Source organism: Hyaena hyaena, unplaced genomic scaffold (assembly GCF_003009895.1).
Source record: "Hyaena hyaena isolate Hyena2069 unplaced genomic scaffold, ASM300989v1 scaffold_259, whole genome shotgun sequence".
NCBI classification, from domain to species: domain Eukaryota; kingdom Metazoa; phylum Chordata; class Mammalia; order Carnivora; family Hyaenidae; genus Hyaena; species Hyaena hyaena.
In genome coordinates, this window is record NW_024080886.1 from 1,944,801 (window position 1) to 1,962,493 (window position 17,693).

General features: G+C 62.4%; 1 protein-coding gene across 1 annotated transcript; it reads right to left on the bottom strand.

The window, feature by feature from the left end:
- Positions 1-7,069: 7,069 nt before the first annotated feature.
- SHOX (short stature homeobox) lies at positions 7,070-15,908 on the bottom strand. The gene is made up of 5 exons (XM_039245329.1): positions 15,629-15,908; positions 12,507-12,715; positions 8,927-8,984; positions 8,729-8,817; positions 7,070-7,315 (listed from the first exon to the last, which is right to left on the bottom strand). The coding sequence occupies exons 1-5, from the start codon at positions 15,906-15,908 to the stop codon at positions 7,070-7,072; spliced, it is 882 nt and encodes a 293-aa protein (XP_039101260.1).
- Positions 15,909-17,693: the final 1,785 nt, after the last annotated feature.

Sequence of the window (17,693 nt, forward strand, 5' to 3'; positions counted from 1 at the left end):
GACGCTGTGTCCCAAAGGCATCAGCCGTCACGTTGCATCCGGCTTTCCGGGTCCAGAGGGATGTGCACCTTTGCTCGCCACGGCGGAAAGTCCCCATTACATCCTGCTTCAACTGGCGGGTCCTTTTCCTAAGAACATCGAGTAAAAGTAAGACCCTGTGTGGGGTTTCCAGGCCACACCTGAAGTGTTGAGACCACAAATCTGCCCGGACTTACGTGGTAGTAGTTATCCTCCGTGGGACCCACAATCACGCTTCCTCCACCAGGTAGGAAACTCGTCAGCCGCCTTAATGTGTCCACTTGGCACACAGCACGATACTGCTTTATATCTGAATTACTTTTGGGGCACCTGGGGGGCTCAGTCAGTTGAGGTCTGACTTCGGCTCAGGTCATGACCTCACCGTTCGTGGGTTCGAGCCCCGCGTCGGGCTCTGTGCTGACAGCTCGGAGCCTGGAGCCTGTTTCGGATTCTGTGTCTCCCTCTCTCTCTGACCCTCCCCCACTCATGCTCTGTATCCAGGTCTCTGTCTCTCTCAAAAGCAAATATTAAAAAATTGTATATTTGAATTGTTTTCTCGCGGCTGCATGGCCAACCTTGTTTCCCGTCCTGAACACCTCTTTCCCGCGGTGCATTTTTGTGTGAGATCGCACACACCTCACGCCCACTTACACAGCGACAGATTCCGTCCTCGGCCTTTTTAAATGTTACAGGGAGACGGGTCGCTGCACTCCGCGTCCCTGGATGTCGCCAGCCCGGGACGACACTTACATCTCAAGGCAAAAACACTGACAGACAATCCCACCCAGGAGCCGACTTGATGTCACGCATTTATCACTTCTGCCGTGTGTGCTGCTGACTGCGTACGGGAAGAAATCCACATTTTACCCCAAACCGCTCATGGCAGCCACTGAATTCCCATTATTTTAAAGCCCGAAGCTAATTCCCCGTGATTTTAGGTGAATGACCCACAGCAGGGATACTGGAAGTGAAAGCCACAACTTCAATCAACTTGGCAGAGAAAACACACAAGTGAACAGCAACCACACACAAAAAAATACCGTGTGTGTTTACGTGTGTTTACGTGGAAACGAGTAAGCTTTGCCAACATACACTGAGTATTCGTCTTTATTCTGAGGGTCTGCACGTTCCAGGGAGAGGAATCAAGTCATGCTTTAGAACTCCATGAGGCTCGGGGCGCCTGTGGGGCTCAGTCGGTTGAGCGTCCGACTTTGGCCCAGGTCATGATGTCACGGTTCGTGGGTTCGAGCCCCGCGTCGGGCTCTGTGCTGACAGCTCAGACTCTGGACCCTGTTTCGGATTCTGTGTCTCCCTCTCTCTCTGACCCTCCCCTGCTCACGCTGTCTCTCTCTCTCTCTCAGAAATAAATAAAACATTTTTAAAAATTTTAAATAAAATAAAAATAAACTCCATGGGGCTGGACCACGTAAGGCCCTCAGCCGCGTGGACAGCCACTGGTACTTTCGTCGGCTGTGCCCCCTTTGGAATGTAGATGCGCTCGTGAAACGTCAGCCCGCTTCATTTTCCCTGACAACTGCCCCGTGCACAATTTGCAGAGCTCGTGTGTGTGCGTGTGTGCGTGTGTGTGTGTGTGAGTGCAACGTGTGCGCCCGGCCACTTTGCGGTTTCGCTTTCTCGGCATCTGAGCCTCCTTCCCTCTGCGGCCCCTGACTGCATGTGAGAAGCCCCGGAAGCCTGGAGAGGAAGACGCATCCGCGGGAGACAACGGTCAATGTGCTTTCCTGCCCAACTGAGGGATTTCGGGGCTGAGCCTAAGACATGGTCATCCCTGGGCCGGCCGGCCGTGGGCGCAAGTCAAAATGACTCAAAAATATAGAGAGAGTGACTTCTGGTTCGACAAACGTCTGCGGCACAAACCCCAGAAAGATCAGAAAGGGATTCAAGGCCCAGAGACTTACTCTTGAGGTTCGAGCGGACGGCGGGCCAGACGCGGGCTCCTCCGGAAGCAAATCTCCCCCCGCGGCTGGACGAGCAGATCCCACGTGGAGGCAGCGGCCCGGGCCGTGAGGGGCGTGTGCACCTGTCTGTCCGCGGGCTCACCCCCCCCAGAGACCCCCGCCCTCCCCGCGGCCTCGGGGTGGCTCCACGCGGCCGCGGCCGCCCGCCCGGCCCGTGGCTCCCCACACGTGGTTTCGCTCGGCCCCGGGAAGCCGTCAGGCAGCTAAGCCAGGTCGTTAGCTTTCCTCCACCTAACGAGACAAAAAGCACATGCCAAAAAACGGTCTCGTTCTGAAGACCTGATTTTTCCCCCATTTATTCTTTTTTCTTTCCCCCAAAATGACTCAACCATCCGCATACCGTCCCACAAAAAAAGGGAAAAATAATTAAAACTGAAAACTCCAACGCAACGTACTTGGGCTTCTGGGAAATGCCTGCTCGGCCGTCCCCACCTTCTGAGTTGATTCAAAATGGGGATTTTTTCCAGATTGCGGGAGGGTGTGGACCGGGCTACATAATAAGCTGGAAACGGTACGTGTCCGTAAAGGGGTGTTGGTTACGGCAGCAGAAATCAGAGGTGCCTGCAAACCCGGGACACGGGAGCCAGACGTGAGCTGTTACACACACAGACACACACACACACACACACACACTTCTGTGTGGACGCGAAAACAACGCTCCCTTTCCAGCCCGGCCGCACACCTGCGGTGGGGGGTGGGGGGGAGGTGAGAATTTTTTTTCACGCTTGAGTACAAATATTTATAAGTTTATTTATAACTCCATTTGACAAGATGTACATTCATACTATATGATTTGACAAAATACACTTTGTAACTTGAACTAAACGGGAGAACACTGCGCGTAACCCGCCGCCGCCCCCCGCCCCGCGGACGGGCCCCGAGACCGCTGCTCTGGGAAAGCCGCTGTGACTTCGTGTCGTCTGAGCGATCCCTGAAAACGTCTGTAGGTGCAGACAAAGCGCGAACGCGGAACCCAATCACCGTGGCCGTGCCGTAAACCCCGGCCGCTCCTCGTAACTTGCGGGACGAGGGGGGGGGGGGGGGGGCGGGGCGCGGGGAAAAGCAACGGGCTTAAAAAATATAAAAATAAATGCAAGGCAATGTCAAATTTACACTCGGCATAATTAAAATAGCACATATTTATGAACTTTCAAACCAAAGAATAAAAAATAAGAGGAAATAAATAACACACCCACATACATCCAAAGTCAAAAAGCAGACAACCTTGACTCCCTCCGATGCCAGCTCAGCCCACAACGGGGCTCAGTTCCCAAATCATCACCTTTCAATAAATAGCACGCTTCATAGCTTTGAAACTTGGTATCTTCTACATTCCTCAGCGGATCTCTCATTAAATATCAAATTTCAATAAAACATTTATAAATCGCATCAAGTCTTCACGTGTATTGAAAAAAAAAAAGTCAGCATATCCCTAAGCTAATTTTTAATAAATTTTAATAAATTAGGCACCAGGTTTTAAAACTCGTCAACTGAACAGACGTCCCCCGCCGCCCCGACCTCCGAAACGCGGGGACGGGAAGGGGCAAAGTGCCTGAAAATGCTCTGTCCTGGTCCGCAGCCTGGACAGCCGGCTCTGTGGCCCCGTGAAGACCCCCGGGCCAAGCGGGTTGTACTTCGAGGAAAATTAGGGAATTCGACGGGAAGCAGAGGAGGCTGGCGTGTTCCTCCCCCCGTGGCCAGCGCCGTGGCCCTGAGCTCGGACACTGGTGTCCGACACGCTCCCGGTTCCTCCCTACACGTCCGGAGTTCCGCCCACCCCCGTGGCCCCAACCACAGATGCTCGTGGCCGCGGACACAGAGAAGCCCACGCTGCAACTCAGCCTCGCAGGGAGCCCAGCTGACGTGGGAGGCAGCCGTGGGGACGGGGCGGTCCCTGCGCCAGGGGGACCGGGGGGCATTCGAGGCTCTGACGCCCGCCCGGCCCTCGAGCGCGGATGCGAGCGCAGTTAGCTGACGGACTCGGCCCCGGGTACGAACGCGTGGTCCGGCCCGGCTGGCCCGTCACGTAAGCGGGAAAGGAACCCGGCCTGGGCCAGCGGGAAGGACGTCCCTGTGTGCGTCCCCGAGGACGCAAGGGCCGGACGCATCTTCTACAGGGTATGCCCAGGAAGGCAGATCCAGATACTCCGGAACCTTCCGCAGCACCCAAGGAAGGAAAAATGGAATTCATGACAAGGACCCGACATGAAGAACAAAATCCTATAAAAACTCCGCTTTGCCAAACCGGGCACTTTCTGTCTTTGAGGTTCCCTTCGGGCCAAGGTTTCAGAAAAACAAAATGCTTTCCGGGGCTGAAGTCTCCTCGGGAAGTGGACCCCCAAGGCCCTGGCGGGCGTGGGGACCGGCCGGCGGCTCAGCCCGCAGGCCCGGATGGGCACGCAAACCCTCCAGAGCTCTGACAAAGCCGACGCTCTGCATGCAACTGCGGGAACACGCAAGCCCCCAGCCTGCTCTCCGGGGAACACGCAAGCCCCCCAGCCTGCTCTCCGGGGAACACGCAAGCCCCCAGCGTGCTCTCGGGGGGCCGTCCCTCACTTTCCCAGCACGCTGACCCCGCTCGGCTGACCTTCGCATCGCTCTGGGACTTCCCAGGATACAGAGGCGGCTGGGTCGGCATTCGATGCCCCACACCAGCAGAGCGCCTCCCCGACCCCGCTGTGGGCCACCCAGCCTCCCCGACAGACGGCACCCCTACACCTCACGGCCTTGCCTCTGTTTTCCGGGTCCTCTGTGTGAGGCTTACACCTGGCTCACCTTCCACGTTAAAGAAGACCAAAAACAAACAGAAAACAAAAAAAAATGAGCAAAAGACGATGAGGTGACCCCGTCCACATGCCCGGTGCGTCCCCAGCACAGCCAGACCCGGACTCTCGTTTTAAAGCTGCACATTTGGCAAGATCGGACCCCGTGTCTTTCCGTTCACGTGGACGGATTTCTGTGGCCGAGGGACAGGTGTGCGAAGAATACGTTTGGGTGAAAATTTTTCTCAGCTTTTTGGAAACACCAGCAAACAGGGATGTACACACTTTACCAGCGACCTTTGCCAAGTGTTACGTTTTCGGACGAATGTCGCTGGCTTTAAAAGATTGGAAATGCGCTGTTTGCACCGAAAGGAAAATTCAAGCTTATTTATGGGACCTCCCTTTTTTAAAAAAATTCACAGCTGTTTAAACGCAAAACCGCACTATCAGGCAATCTCTAGTCGCCGTGAACGTCTGACATAAAAACTTGCCAGTGATTTGAAAATACTGACCTTGCTTTCTCTGCCTTGTTCTCTCATTTAAGCGTTTTAGTAAAATTTCAGAGGAAAAAAAAAGTTGAAGGGGCCATTTGATTTGTATAAAGAGTTTCAGATGAAAGAAATAAGACCTGTCCAAACATATCTGTTTTTCAGCCCAGAGAAAACGTAGGAAATGTTCCCTGACTTAGAAGGAAGTGTTTTCGGTCTTGCAGAAACGCAGCGAAGTTCAGGGGTAAGGAAGGAGAATCGCCCCTCGCCAAGTCTGGAAGCACCGAAGCCTCTTTTGCACACGGAGCGAACGAGTGAAGCTCAGGCCGCGCTGGCCGCACGGCCGGGGAGGAGGCGGCCCGACGCTGTGGAAGGCGGCTTCCGCGTGGGCACGCCTCGCCCACGAAAGCACAGCCACGGGCCTATCGTGCAGCGGACGAGCCCAGGCCTGGTGCGCGGCCCCGTGCGGCACACGCGAGGCTCACGGCCCAGAACTCGGGTGCGCCCTGGGGACCCTCAACGCTCTGGCTAAACCTCTTCCAGCGGCTTGCCCATCTCCCGCCAGCAGGTCAAATAAGTTGCAATTTGGTTCTTACAGAATGGGGAGGGGGCGGAGGGGGTGAGGGGGGTGATGCAGGGAGAGACGAAAAGGAAAGCCAAAAAGAAATAAAACCTGGGTCTGCGGCTACAAAGCATTATCTGAAACCTCGCTGCCCGGAGGACCCCCCTCAGGCTCACCCCTTCCCGCCAACAGCTCAGCCACCGGCCTCGGGCCTCCGGGCCAGGCAGGCCCCCCGGCCTGCAAAGCACACGCCACACGCCCCCGGGCTTGGTGAAGGGCCCCCAGTCGGCCAGGCCCACAGCATGCAGGAGGAGGCAATGCCCTTGGGAGTCCGAAGCTGACGGGGTCAAGAGTGCACGGCTATTTTTTTTTAAATCTATAATATTTACAGTATTGCACTTTACTGCACGTAATTGCATTTCACTAAAGTTAACGCTGCATCAGTATTATTATACCTTAAAACCACGCGCCCCTGTGTCCGTATGCAAGTTATTTGCGTCTGAATTCTGTAAAACAGCAAAAAAAAAAAAAACCCCAAACCAAACCAAAACCCAAGAAAAGCCTCATCAACTCGGGAATCAACTCCTGGAAAAGTTATAAAGTCCACTGTTCTGTGGCCCAAGGGATCCTAAACTCGGTGCTCTGGGGCCGAACATACGCATGAAGACCGTGCAGGTAATTCAGGTCCGAACGAAACGGTCACAGCTTGGGAGAGTCGGATCCCCCCACCCCACCTCGCCGAGGTCACACGCGGTTCCTTATTGCTGCAGAGCACGGCCCCTGCCCGGCAGGCCGAAGTCCATACCCGTCCCGAACCTCCTCCGATGAAAAAGCGAGTTCGTGGCAGTGAGCAAACGCGTTGGTATCTTCGGCGGAGACCAGCCCCCAGATGTCTTGTTTCATCGACTCTAGGCTCTTCCAAAGGCGAGTGGGAGGCCGCATGCACAGGGTAGGAAGGCCGCCCGCAGCGCGGGGGCGCACGGGGGCGCGCGCGGCTCCGCGCCGTCCAGGGTCCCCGGCGGCAGAGGGCTGGCTGGGCTGAGCGTCAGCTGCTTTCTTCCGCACAGTCTCTGCCAGGGTCCGGCGGGGTCGTGGGGTCCCCGGAAGGCCCCCTCTCTGGGCCCGCGGCGGGCCCCACCCCCGGCCGCGCGCGGGCTCCGGGGCGTCCGTGCGCACTTCCGGGGGGCGCGGAGGAGCCGAGCGCAGGGCGCAGCGCGGGCGGGGGCGCGGGGCCGGGCGGGGCGCAGGGCGCGCGGCGGGTCAGAGCCCCAAGGCCTCGGCGTGCTTGCGCGCCTTGAGCCGCAGGTCGGCGATGCTCGAGTTTTTGCTGTTGCTCTTGGCGGCGGCGGCCACGACGGCGGCGGCGGAGGCCGACTCGGCCAGGGACGCGATGGGCAGCCCGAAGGGCGGCGGCGGGAACATCAGGTACGGCGCGTGCGCCGCCAGGTGCGGGTGCAGGTGCGGGTGCGCGTGCGCGACGCCTTCCAGCTGCAGCTGCGCCTGGACCTGGGCGGGCAGACGGCGCGGTTAGGACGCGTGCGGAACGGACGGACCCTGCGCGGGAGACCCTTGGGAGCCTCTCTCTGGGAAGGCGTGGTCACCCGCCCCCACCCTGGGGCGCACCATCCACTCCTCCCCGCCAGCCAGGGGGTCGCCGCTGTCCTGTGGGCGTGCGTGTCTGCGGGGAATGAGCTGGAAACTCTGAGCCGAGCCCAGCAGCCCCCAAGCCCTGTGGGCCCACGTTCCAGGCCTCGCCAGCACCTGGGTGTGCGCGCCTGGCTCCCCTCCTCACGAGAACCTCAGCTTCTCTGAACTGGTGACGTGTCCCCGACTGCGGGGTGCTGGTCTCCTCTTACACCCCTTCCCCGCAGGGCCCCTCTGAACCCCCACCCCCGCTCTCCAACAGCCCAATTTCCTCAAGGCCTCACGGCTGACCCCTGTCTGCGCAGCAGGTCCCCTGATGCGCAGAGGCCGGAGGCCGCCCTCCCTGGGGAAGGACTGGCTCAGGGGCAGGACATGGGCCCAGGCGAGGAGAGGGTGACGCCAAGCGAGACAGGGACGCAGGCCCTGACCCGGCACATGCGCAGCCCGTCTGGGCACCTCGAGTCTGAAGGCACAGGGCTCCAGGCCCCCCTCTGCGCCGGGCGTCTGTTTCCTGACCCCTGGCCACCTCTGCCTACGCGCTAGCTGACCTGCAGAGACGCAGAGTCCAAATATAACCCGGGCCTGCTCCCCGGAGGAGGCCACGCCTCCGCTCTGCGCACAGCACCTCTGAGCTCACACGTCCCCCCAACGGTGGGGCCCCCGTGGGCGCGCCCCCAGGTCCTGAAGGGCGCTCTGCGCTCTCGCCCTGGGCGCCTCCCCGCCTCTCCGCCGCCACGCAGGATCCAACATCCACCGGTAGCTGCTCCCAAGCATTAGCCCCCCCCCCCCTTGGGGTCTCCAGAAACCCTAGACGCGTGCAGGGCAGCCCCCAGCGCTGGGGCCTCCGACTCTGCTTGGAGCTGAGCCCGATGACCCCAGCTCTGAGGTGGGGAGGGAGGCCCAGGTACCCCGGGGGCGGGGGCGGGGGTGGGGGGCTCAGACACCTCGCTCGAGGCGTTGCGGAGGCGGGGTGGGGGGCTGGGGGTAGACGCAGGGCCTCACCCCCAGCCAGGCCGTCAGGGTGGGTGGGATTTTTCTGCTCCCCTCCGATTTGATTTTTGTAAACTCGTGTCTGGGTTTATACCCGGGGCCTCCCCAAGGTGACTGTCGGAGTTTTACAGCGTGATTTTAATACGTGCCAACGGCTCTATAAATGCGCCCTTGTAAAAGCGGCAGCCTTTCTTCCGCGGGGGCGGGAGCGGCCGGAGGCTGGACGCCAGGGAGGCGGGGAGGCGGCGGCCCCCGCGCGGCTCAGAAGGAACGGAAACGGGCTACCTGTTGGAAAGGCATGCGCAGGGCGCCCATGTTCACGTAGGGCGCCACCCTGCAGGCGTCCATGTGGCTGGCGGTGCCCAGGATGACGCCTGCAAGGAAGAGAGAGGAGCCGTGGAGGCCGCGGGGTGCGGGCCGCAGGGCTGCGGCGGCTCCCCGGCCGCGTCTGCGCCGCTCCCCGCGCGCGCCCCTCGCACCCACCTTTGTGCATCTGGTTCTCCTGCTTCCGGCACTTGGCCCTCCGGTTCTGGAACCACACCTGCGGACAGAGGACAGGGACGTGCGCGCCCCGTGAGCCCGCCGGCCCCTCCCCCCAGGGGAGCGCGCTCGGGGGCCTGCGCCGCCCTGGCGCCCCCACCCCCCCCCCCCCCCCCCGTAACTGGTACCTACAGCTGCGAATTCCCAAACTCACTTCCGGGCCTTGCCTGTGCCCAAGGTCAGGACAGCCTCAAAGGTTCCTATATTTAAAGTGAACCAGTGCGCGCGAGCCTGGCGGTGGATTCGAGAACTTTCCATGATCAGTGGACCCCCCCCCCACCCCGTCCACTCTGTCACCCCTGGGAGCGCCGGATCGCCCTCCTCCGGACCTTAGCTGCCTGGGAAGGGGGCGCACAGGCAGATAAATAGCTTTACAGGCGCCCCCGCCCTGGTGAACCTCAGAACACCCTGAGTCCAGAAACTTCCATGCTGTCCGTGCCCCCAATGTCCTCCTTGCCAGGCTGGACGGTCCCAGTTAACACTAAGGACTCGTGAGCCCGGAAAGACTGAATCACCCCAATAACTGCGGCCATGGGCCTCTCTTAAAAACTGTCTCGTTCTTGGAGAAAGGGCATCAGTGGGACCCTCCCCGCTTCAGCCAGACTCACGGGGCCGGATGTCAACATTTTGGTGCAAAGGACGCCCCCCCTTTCAAAGTCCCCCCCAGGCCCCCAGGCTGTGCCTGAGGAAATGGGGACCCTCCTCCCTGCATATTCTTAGCCGCTTAATTGTTCCTAACGGCTTTGTCTGGCAGCTTCCCACTCGCCCAATGGCGTCAGGGGCCTCTCAGAATAATTAGCACAAATAAATTTCACCGCGGCAGCTCGGCCCTGATGCCCAGTGTGTGCACTGCTCCAAGCAGACGGTGACCCTGCTCTGGGGATCGTCAGCCAACCCGGGGGGCTGGACCCACCGGAGACGCTAAAAAAAACCTTCACTTTTCCTCCCCAGACTCTTCACTGGCAGCTTTTTATCCGCCCGTTTGGATCAGCTTTCCAGAAGGTTCCCAAGCTCAGCCGGCCAGGCTGCACGCAGGGGGCCTGGGAAACTTTCAGCACATTTCCCGAAAAGCAATCCCCAAATCGTGCTTCCCACCCACCCCCACCCACCCAGGTGGGCTGCACAAACTTTCACACCCGTGTGCAAAGCCCCGTTCACCATCGTCCTACCTGCACGGCCCCAGACTGGCCCCACCCCACGCCGCCCAGTAGGGCTGCACCCCTTGGGCCTGTCCCAGGCTCCTCCCTGTCCTTGGGGTCCCTACTCAGCAAAGCCAGGCGCACGACACAGCAAATTCTGCCCCCTGGAAGGGAATTTTTCTCAAACAGAATCCCACTGAAATCCGGAAAGAGAGCTCGGTCTCGGTTCAGCAGGGTGGTGGTGGGGCCCGGGGTGTGTGTGTGTGTGTGTGTGTGTGTGTGGAAATAAGATTATGAGGAATAAAAGTGATGAATTAGCCACTGCGTGAAGCGATAATAAATCAGTCTTGGGGTGATTCACGATCAATTCGAATTAGTCCTGAATATGCTAAGTAGAGCTCAGTACACTGGTTAAGCACTTATTTCTTCATTAAGGACCAGTCACTGATTTCTTTCACAAACGCTGTAATCTGATTTTCTTTTGATTTCCATTACAGACAGTGAATAATGACATTTAATTTAGCTCTGCACCATAAACCCAAAGATATTTGTTGTAATTAAATTACCGCCTGCTCCTTCGCGGGGTCTCATAACTTTCGATTATAACCCTGACAGCTGGGCAATATGAGCTCCCAGTACGAGACTAAAAATAAAAGGTTAATAAGGACCAGCGTCGATAGGGTCCCCAATTTATTTACAGCAGATTTCCACGCTAAATTGAAACTCTATCCCTCTGACGGCGCGGGACAGGCTGGACCGAAAAAGATGACCCAACATTTCGGGGACAGGAACACGACACGGCTCCCGGGGGGGCCCCTGTGGCTCCCCGCGGCCGCCGCGCCCCGTGCGCCCTGACCCATTCGTTTCCACTAATTGATTTTTATGAACACCTTCCCCGGCTCCTTCCTTAGCCCGTTCTGGTCCCCGTGGCCAACGGAAAACGATTTCTCCCATCCCCATGTTTGTTTTCATCATTATTTAGAGTCGTAAAATTTTAATTCACCTCTGGATGGATGGCCTCTCTCGCTTGACTTCTCCTCCACACATACACCCCCCCCCCCGTATTTTAGGGCTTTCTCTAGATCTGCGGGCTCCAGACAACCAATTTTCTGCCCGTCGGTCCCTCCCGTGAAGGTGCTGCTCTGTAATAGACTGCTCAAAGAAATAGTGTAGAATTAAATTACAAGTAATTTATTTTTATAGAAACACTACATCAAGGCCTGGGCGATATTACACGTCCCGGGCAGAAAGACACTGCGAGATGACATAAAAGTTGATGTCCCCTTCAGCCAAAGTTGAATCTTTTCATTAATTTATGGGGCGCGGTGCCATCCATCTTCCCCGGGAACGGGGCCGTTAGAAACGCCGCCCTCGGCCCTGCCGGCCTGGTCCCTGTGCTGGGGCCACGGATGCGCAAACGGGCGGGACCGCGCGGGCACAGGGGACCCCGAGCTCTTGCGCGCGGGAGCTGGAAACGGCTGCAGACGATTGCGTTTCATCCTAAGAAAAACGCTTTTCGCTGCAGCCGTGCGGAAAAACGCAAGGGGTTTGGGATCAAAAAGAACCGTGTTTTCCAAGCCAACGTTTCCAAAACACTATGGATACAACACGGTTCTGTTTTCGTTTCATGAGTAAACTGGGGGCGGGGGGTGGGGGTGGGGCAGTGGCGTTTGGGTGTGTTAATCGTCGAACCCACCGGGAAAGCCGGTCTTTGAGAGCCCTGCGTTTTTGTTTGTTTGGGTTTTTTTTTTTGGTTTTTATTTGTTTTTTTTTTTTTTTTGCACGGCCCCCTCCCCGTTTGGCAATATTCCTTGCATGTATTTAAAACCGTCCCCAGAGCCCGCGGGGGCTGACCGACCCCTTCCCCTTCCCCGCCTGGCGCGCGGCTGTCCTGCCCCGGACGGTGCGGAGGCCCGGAAGGTTCCAGGCCGCGGCTCCCAGGCCGCGTCTACACTCTTCGCAGGACGCGAACGGAAGCGCCTGTTTGCCCCCGTAGCCCATAAAGGCGTGAATGCGTGTAAGTGAGCGTGCCCAGGGCCGGGCGGGGCGTCCCCCCGGCGCACGTGCTGCGCGCGCCAGATGGGCCATCATGAATTCATGCGCCCGCGCCCCCCGCCCCGGTGCCCGCGCTAATCCGGCCCCGCGCGGGCTGCAGCCGCGCTCATCAAGATGCCCGTGCGCGCCACTCCCCCCACGCGCAGCGCAGGGGAGGGGGCTGGAGGCTGCGAGGGCGGGGAGGGACGCTGGAAGGGAGCGAGCGGCGGTGCCCGTTCCCGACGCGTCGAGGCGGGGGAGGGGGCGACCCGCGCGGCCCGCACCCGAGGGCCCCGGGCACCCGCGCTGTGCGCGCCCGCGCCGCTCCGGGCCGGGGCGCGCGCTCCTACCTGCACGCGCGCCTCCGACAGCCCCAGGCGCTGGCTGAGCTCCTCGCGCATGAAGGCGTCGGGATAGTGCGTCTCGTCGAACAGCCGCTCCAGTTCGTTGAGCTGCTCCAGCGTGAAGTTGGTGCGGCTGCGCCTCTGCTTCAGCTTCGTCTGCCCCTCCTCGTCCTCCGACTTGACGTCGTCGCGCTTGTCTTTGCAGTCGTACACGCCTGCGGGCGGGCGCGGGGCACAGGCTGAGCGCGCGGGGCCGCGCGGCGCGCCGACACCCAAGGGTGCGCCTCGGCAGCCCGGGCCCCCGCGGCAAACGCGCCCCGACCGACGCCCGGGCCGCGTCGGGGCGATCAAGCGGACTCGAGGGGGCACCCGCGGCGGCGCCTGCGTCCCGGCCCAACCGCGGACCGGGCTCCCCGCGTTTCCACTTCGCGCCTGTTGGCATGAACCTGTCTGTCCCCTGTCCACCTCTCTGTCTCTGTCCCTCTCTCTCTGTGACGTGTGTAAAGTGTTATTTTAAGTCACGAAGCTTGAGCAGCATCGGCCGACTGCGGGTCCCGCGAAGCGCAGGGCGCGCCAGGCGGGTCAGAGCCTCGCTCCGCGCGCGGCCGCCGCTCCGGCCTGTTTTTCACACCAAGAGCGCGAAACTGACACCTGAACGCACAGCCTGGTGCCCGGGCTGCGCCGGTGAGCAAGGCCCCCGCGTTTCCTGGCTCCCACGCCCCCCCCCCCCAGGGTCACATACATCCGCACACAGCCCCCCCAGGGCACCCAGGAGACGCTTTCTTACCCCCAAAATTAGGATAGCGTCTGTGTTTGCGGGGAGGGGACGGGGGTAATGACCTCCCCCAATGAGGTCAACAGTGAGAGTGTAACCCCGACGCCTCTCCTTCTCACCTCCAGCAAACGGGGAGCCCCAGCAAGCTCAGATATTTAAAATAAAAGGCCAGCATCACCCCAATGCCCCAGGCCGGCGTCTCCATCACGGGCCTCCTGTTGCGAGAAGGGGCCGCGTCCAGGCGGCCCATCCCCAGATCGCCGGCCCGAAGCCGCACCGAGGGCCTGTCGGGAGCTCAGCCCACAAACCCACGAGGGGAAGACCCGAAGCAGCTACAGTCACAGGGCTGACCCGCACCAAGCCCTGAGTCACCCCGACAGGCTTCCCTCGAGGCCCCCGAGCAGGCGGCACGGAACCGCAGCTTGCATGTTAGACCCCCTTGCGCCTCCGGAAAGCACTGCATTTCCAAAGAAACACCACAGGTCTTCGCCGGCTGTGCACCCTGCCCCCCAGGCGGCCCTGACGCTTCCTCCTTCCTGCCCCGCAAGGCCGACCCCGGGGATTGATCCCAGCTGGGAAGCTGCCCTTCAAAGGCCTTAAGAACCAAGGGCAGGCTTTGCAAAATCCACACACTCCTTGCTCCGCTCCCGAGAACCCCGGGCCCTTCGGCTTGTTTCCAAGAACCCAAAGGTCTCCCGCACCTCCATTTATGCCCCCCTCTCCATCTCACAAATGCCAGCCTGGGGTCCAGCCGCCGCCCCGGGGGTCTGCACAGCCAGCAAGGGGGGGAGGGGGAGACAGCCGGGAGCTGATCTGTCTCGTTTTCCTCCCGTCCTTGAAAGGCCCTGGCTGCCCCTCGCTCCGTTTCCGCGGCCCTGTTCCACGGCTGCTGCGCGGCGATGAAGGTGGAAGGGGGCAGGCAGCGCAGGGCCGGGCTTGACCTGTCGGAGGGACCGGGGGAGCCGGTCAGGAGGCACGGAGGTCAGCCCTGGGAGCGCTAAACCTCTGACCCGAGGTGCGGGCTCGGAGCCGCGTCCGGCCCAGCGGCGTCTGCGTTCAAGCCAACTGTGCACGAATCGCATACTCAGGTATGCCCGGCGGTGCCCAGGGGGGATCCCCAGGTGAGACAGGCCGGGCCCTCGCTCCCCCAGGCTGCCGGCCGTCAGCGGCTCAGGTCTGAGCCTCCAGCACCCGCGCCTTCCCTGGGTCAAGGCCTCCGGAGGAGATCTGGGCCGTCCGCTTGCTTTCAAGAGCGCGGCCCAGAGCTCTGCGGTTCGGAGACCCAAAGTGTGGGGTCCCAGCGGCCAGGACGCGTGTCCTTCCTGGGGCCGGGGAGGGCCGGGGAGGGGAGGGGAGGGGCGGCCCGGCCCGGTGGGGAGGCCAGCCTGCTCTCTCCCCAGGCTGACAGCGGGTGGAACTCGACCCGCGGAGGCTAACGGACGCGGTGGTATTTCCTCTTTGCAATGAAAAATGGACATTCGTGGCAGCTTCGAGCCCTGCCCCCTGGGGGAGCCAGGCAGTTCCGCGCCTCTCATGGCGCGCTGTCGGCTGCCCTGTTCGTACGGAGATTCCCCGGCTTGGGAGCACCCCGCGCCCAGCCGGGAGAGGCCCCCGCAAACCCGCCGACTCCCCGGATGCAGCAACGGGGCGAGCGCGGCTGGAAGAGCCAGGAAGGAATGGGCGCCCGCAGCGGGGCGGCTGCCCTGGGACCCGCGGTCGCCAGGCCCCGCGCGCGCGGCCGTGAGCTTCCCGGGGATCCTCCAGGCCGCGTCCAGACCCGGCCACCTGCGGGCACGCGAGTGGTTTCCGTTTCCAGGCCCGCGTCAGCCGGGATGGAGCCTCCAGGTTCAGGCGGGGAAAGTTTCCCCCGAGAGGAACCCGAGCAGGGAGGTTCAGCGCTGCGTCCGGGAGCCGCGGCGCCTGCCCGATTCGGGTGCCGCGCGAGCCGCGGGGCGGTGGGCGCTGCACAGACGCGTGTGCTCTGTCGCCCGAGCGCTTGGGAGCCGGCGCGCGGGAGGCCCTACAGGGACCCCGGCCTTGAGGCACGCGCGCCCGATGGACCCCAACCCCGGAAAGTTCCCGCGTGCAAACGCCCCGGGGAGGCCGCTCCGCCCCGGCCCCGCTCGCTCGGCGTCGCCGCGTCCCTTCCTGCCTGGCTGCGCGCTGCCCTCGCCGCCGCCGCCGCGCGTCCTTTCTTACGCAAAGACGGGCGAGGGGCTGCCGGGGCCTGGGCGTCCGAGCGTGGCTGCAGCTTCAGAGCCGGGGCGCCAGGCTGCGCGAGCCGCGGCCCCCGGGGCCTCCCGCGCGCCGGGCGAGGGGCGGGCGGGAAGGCTCGGCGCCCCGGCGAGCTTACCTTCCGAGGCCCTCCCGGAGCCGAACTCTTTCAGTTTGTCCTTGTCATTGTCCACGTGATCCTTGAACAGATGCACCGGGCAGTGGCCGCTGGCGTCCGTGATGTCCTGGAGGCTGGACTCGGAGCTCCCCAGCTCCCGGGAGCGCGCCAGCCCGCTCTCCAAAACTTCCCTGTACGTGATCGAATCCTTCTTGGCGCCGCCGCCGCCGCCGCCGCCGCCGCCGCCCTCCTTGCTTTTCTGGTCAAAAGATTTGGATACAAAAGCCGTGAGCTCCTCCATGGCTGCCCCGGGGCTGCGGGGTCCGCGGGGCGCGGCGGGGCTGGCTGGGAGCCGGGCTGAGCTCCGCACGCCTCCCCGCGCGCAGAGCACTGTCCGTGTGAGGGTAGATGCCTCCTGCTGTTATTTATGCCTTTCAATTTGAGATCTCACTATTTATACACCGCTACCTCGGCCCAGCCCCCCGCGCGCCCTGTCGGCGGCAATTAGCGCGCCCGGATCGGCGGCGGGCGCACGCAGAGACGCTATCTCTCCCCCACCTCCAGGCCGGCAATTGGCTTTCTTCTCATTTCATCACTGTTTGGCGTCTGTGCACCTTGGAGTGGGGACGTGGAGATCCGAGTTTCGAAGGGAGACGGGGAGCGCGCGCGCGCGGGCGCAGGCGCCGGCGCTCCGGGCAGGTACCCGCATGCCCTCAATGGCCGGCGGAAACGAAACTCCAGGCGGACTCGGCGCGCGGTCGGGAGGCCCCGGCCGGCCCCGCGCCCCCGGAACGCGTCTCCGCAGGAGGGGCCCGCGCGCGGCGACGCGGCGACGCCGAGGGCACCCGGGCGCCGGTGACGCGCGATCTCACGGACGACAGCAGTGCGAGTCGGAGGCACACGCGGCGGGATTTGGGGGCCGCTGCGCGCGGCGTGGCCGGGAAACGGGTGCAGGACGGCGACGCGGGGAGGAAGGGCCCGCGTCGACCCCCGCGCGGACGCCGCAACCCCGGCGGCGGAGGCGGTGAACGGCGGCTCGCAGACCTCGGAGGAGGGGCCGGCGCGGCGGAGGCCGGGGACCCGGACGTCCGCGGAGCGCTGGGGTCCACACTCGCAGAAGCCCGCGCGTCGTGGGGACCAGTGGTTTGTACACGGCGGCCCCTGGGGCGCGCGTCAGCCCCCGCGCGGCGGGACCCGGGCCGCCTTCTCCGGAGCCCTGCACTGGACCTGGCGTCTGGGGTATTTATTGGGGGGGGGGGGGCTACGTCTATGTGTGCTTGCGCCACGCTGCTCCGCGCCCGCTGCTTCCCCCGCCCCCCCCCCCCCGTGGGCGCAGGACGAGCCTCTGTCTCAAGGGCAACGCGAAAGCCTTCTAGAATCCCGGAAGTCAAACGTGTCCTGTGCGCACAAGTCCGTCTGCGAATAAAGTTGACTTTCCCCTCTTCCCTCTGTTATCTGTACACCCCCACCCCCACCCCAGCCCCGGGCCCTCCCTGCCCCTCCCCCTCGCCCCAGGGCGGGCCAGGCAGCAGGGGGGGGGGGCCTGGTGCTGGGTGTTGGGGAAGCTCCGTGCGCACGTGCAGAGAGCGGCCCCGGCGCGCACGGTTTGCTAACCGGGGCCCCGATCGGGGCCACCCCGGGCGGAACCCCGAGTTCGCGTAACCGCGCAGCGCTCTCCTCCGGCCGGAAGGAGAGGGAGCGGATAGTCCGCAGCTCGTGCGGCCTGCGCCCGGTCCCTCGGGGTTCGCTGGCCCGGGGCGGGGTTGGGGGGTGACCTGGGAGGGGCCGGGGGTGTCCTGCCGCCCGACGGCGAGAGGAGGAGGAGGGGACGCCAGACGGAGGCGCGCGCTTTCCCGAGACCCTCCCTCCGTCCGGCCTCCCTCCTTTCCTGCTTCTTTCTTTCCTCCCTGCTTCCTTCCTTCCCTCTTGTTTTCCGGGTCCCCTTCCTGCGCCCCTGCCTCCCGCCCTTCTCCCCTGCGTCCCCGCTCTCTGCCCTCCCCGCCCCCCTCGGCCGGCGCCCTTCCTCCGGGAGCCGCGCGCCAGGGCCTCCCCGCGCGGCCTGGGCCGCTGCGCCCCGCGCGCGGCG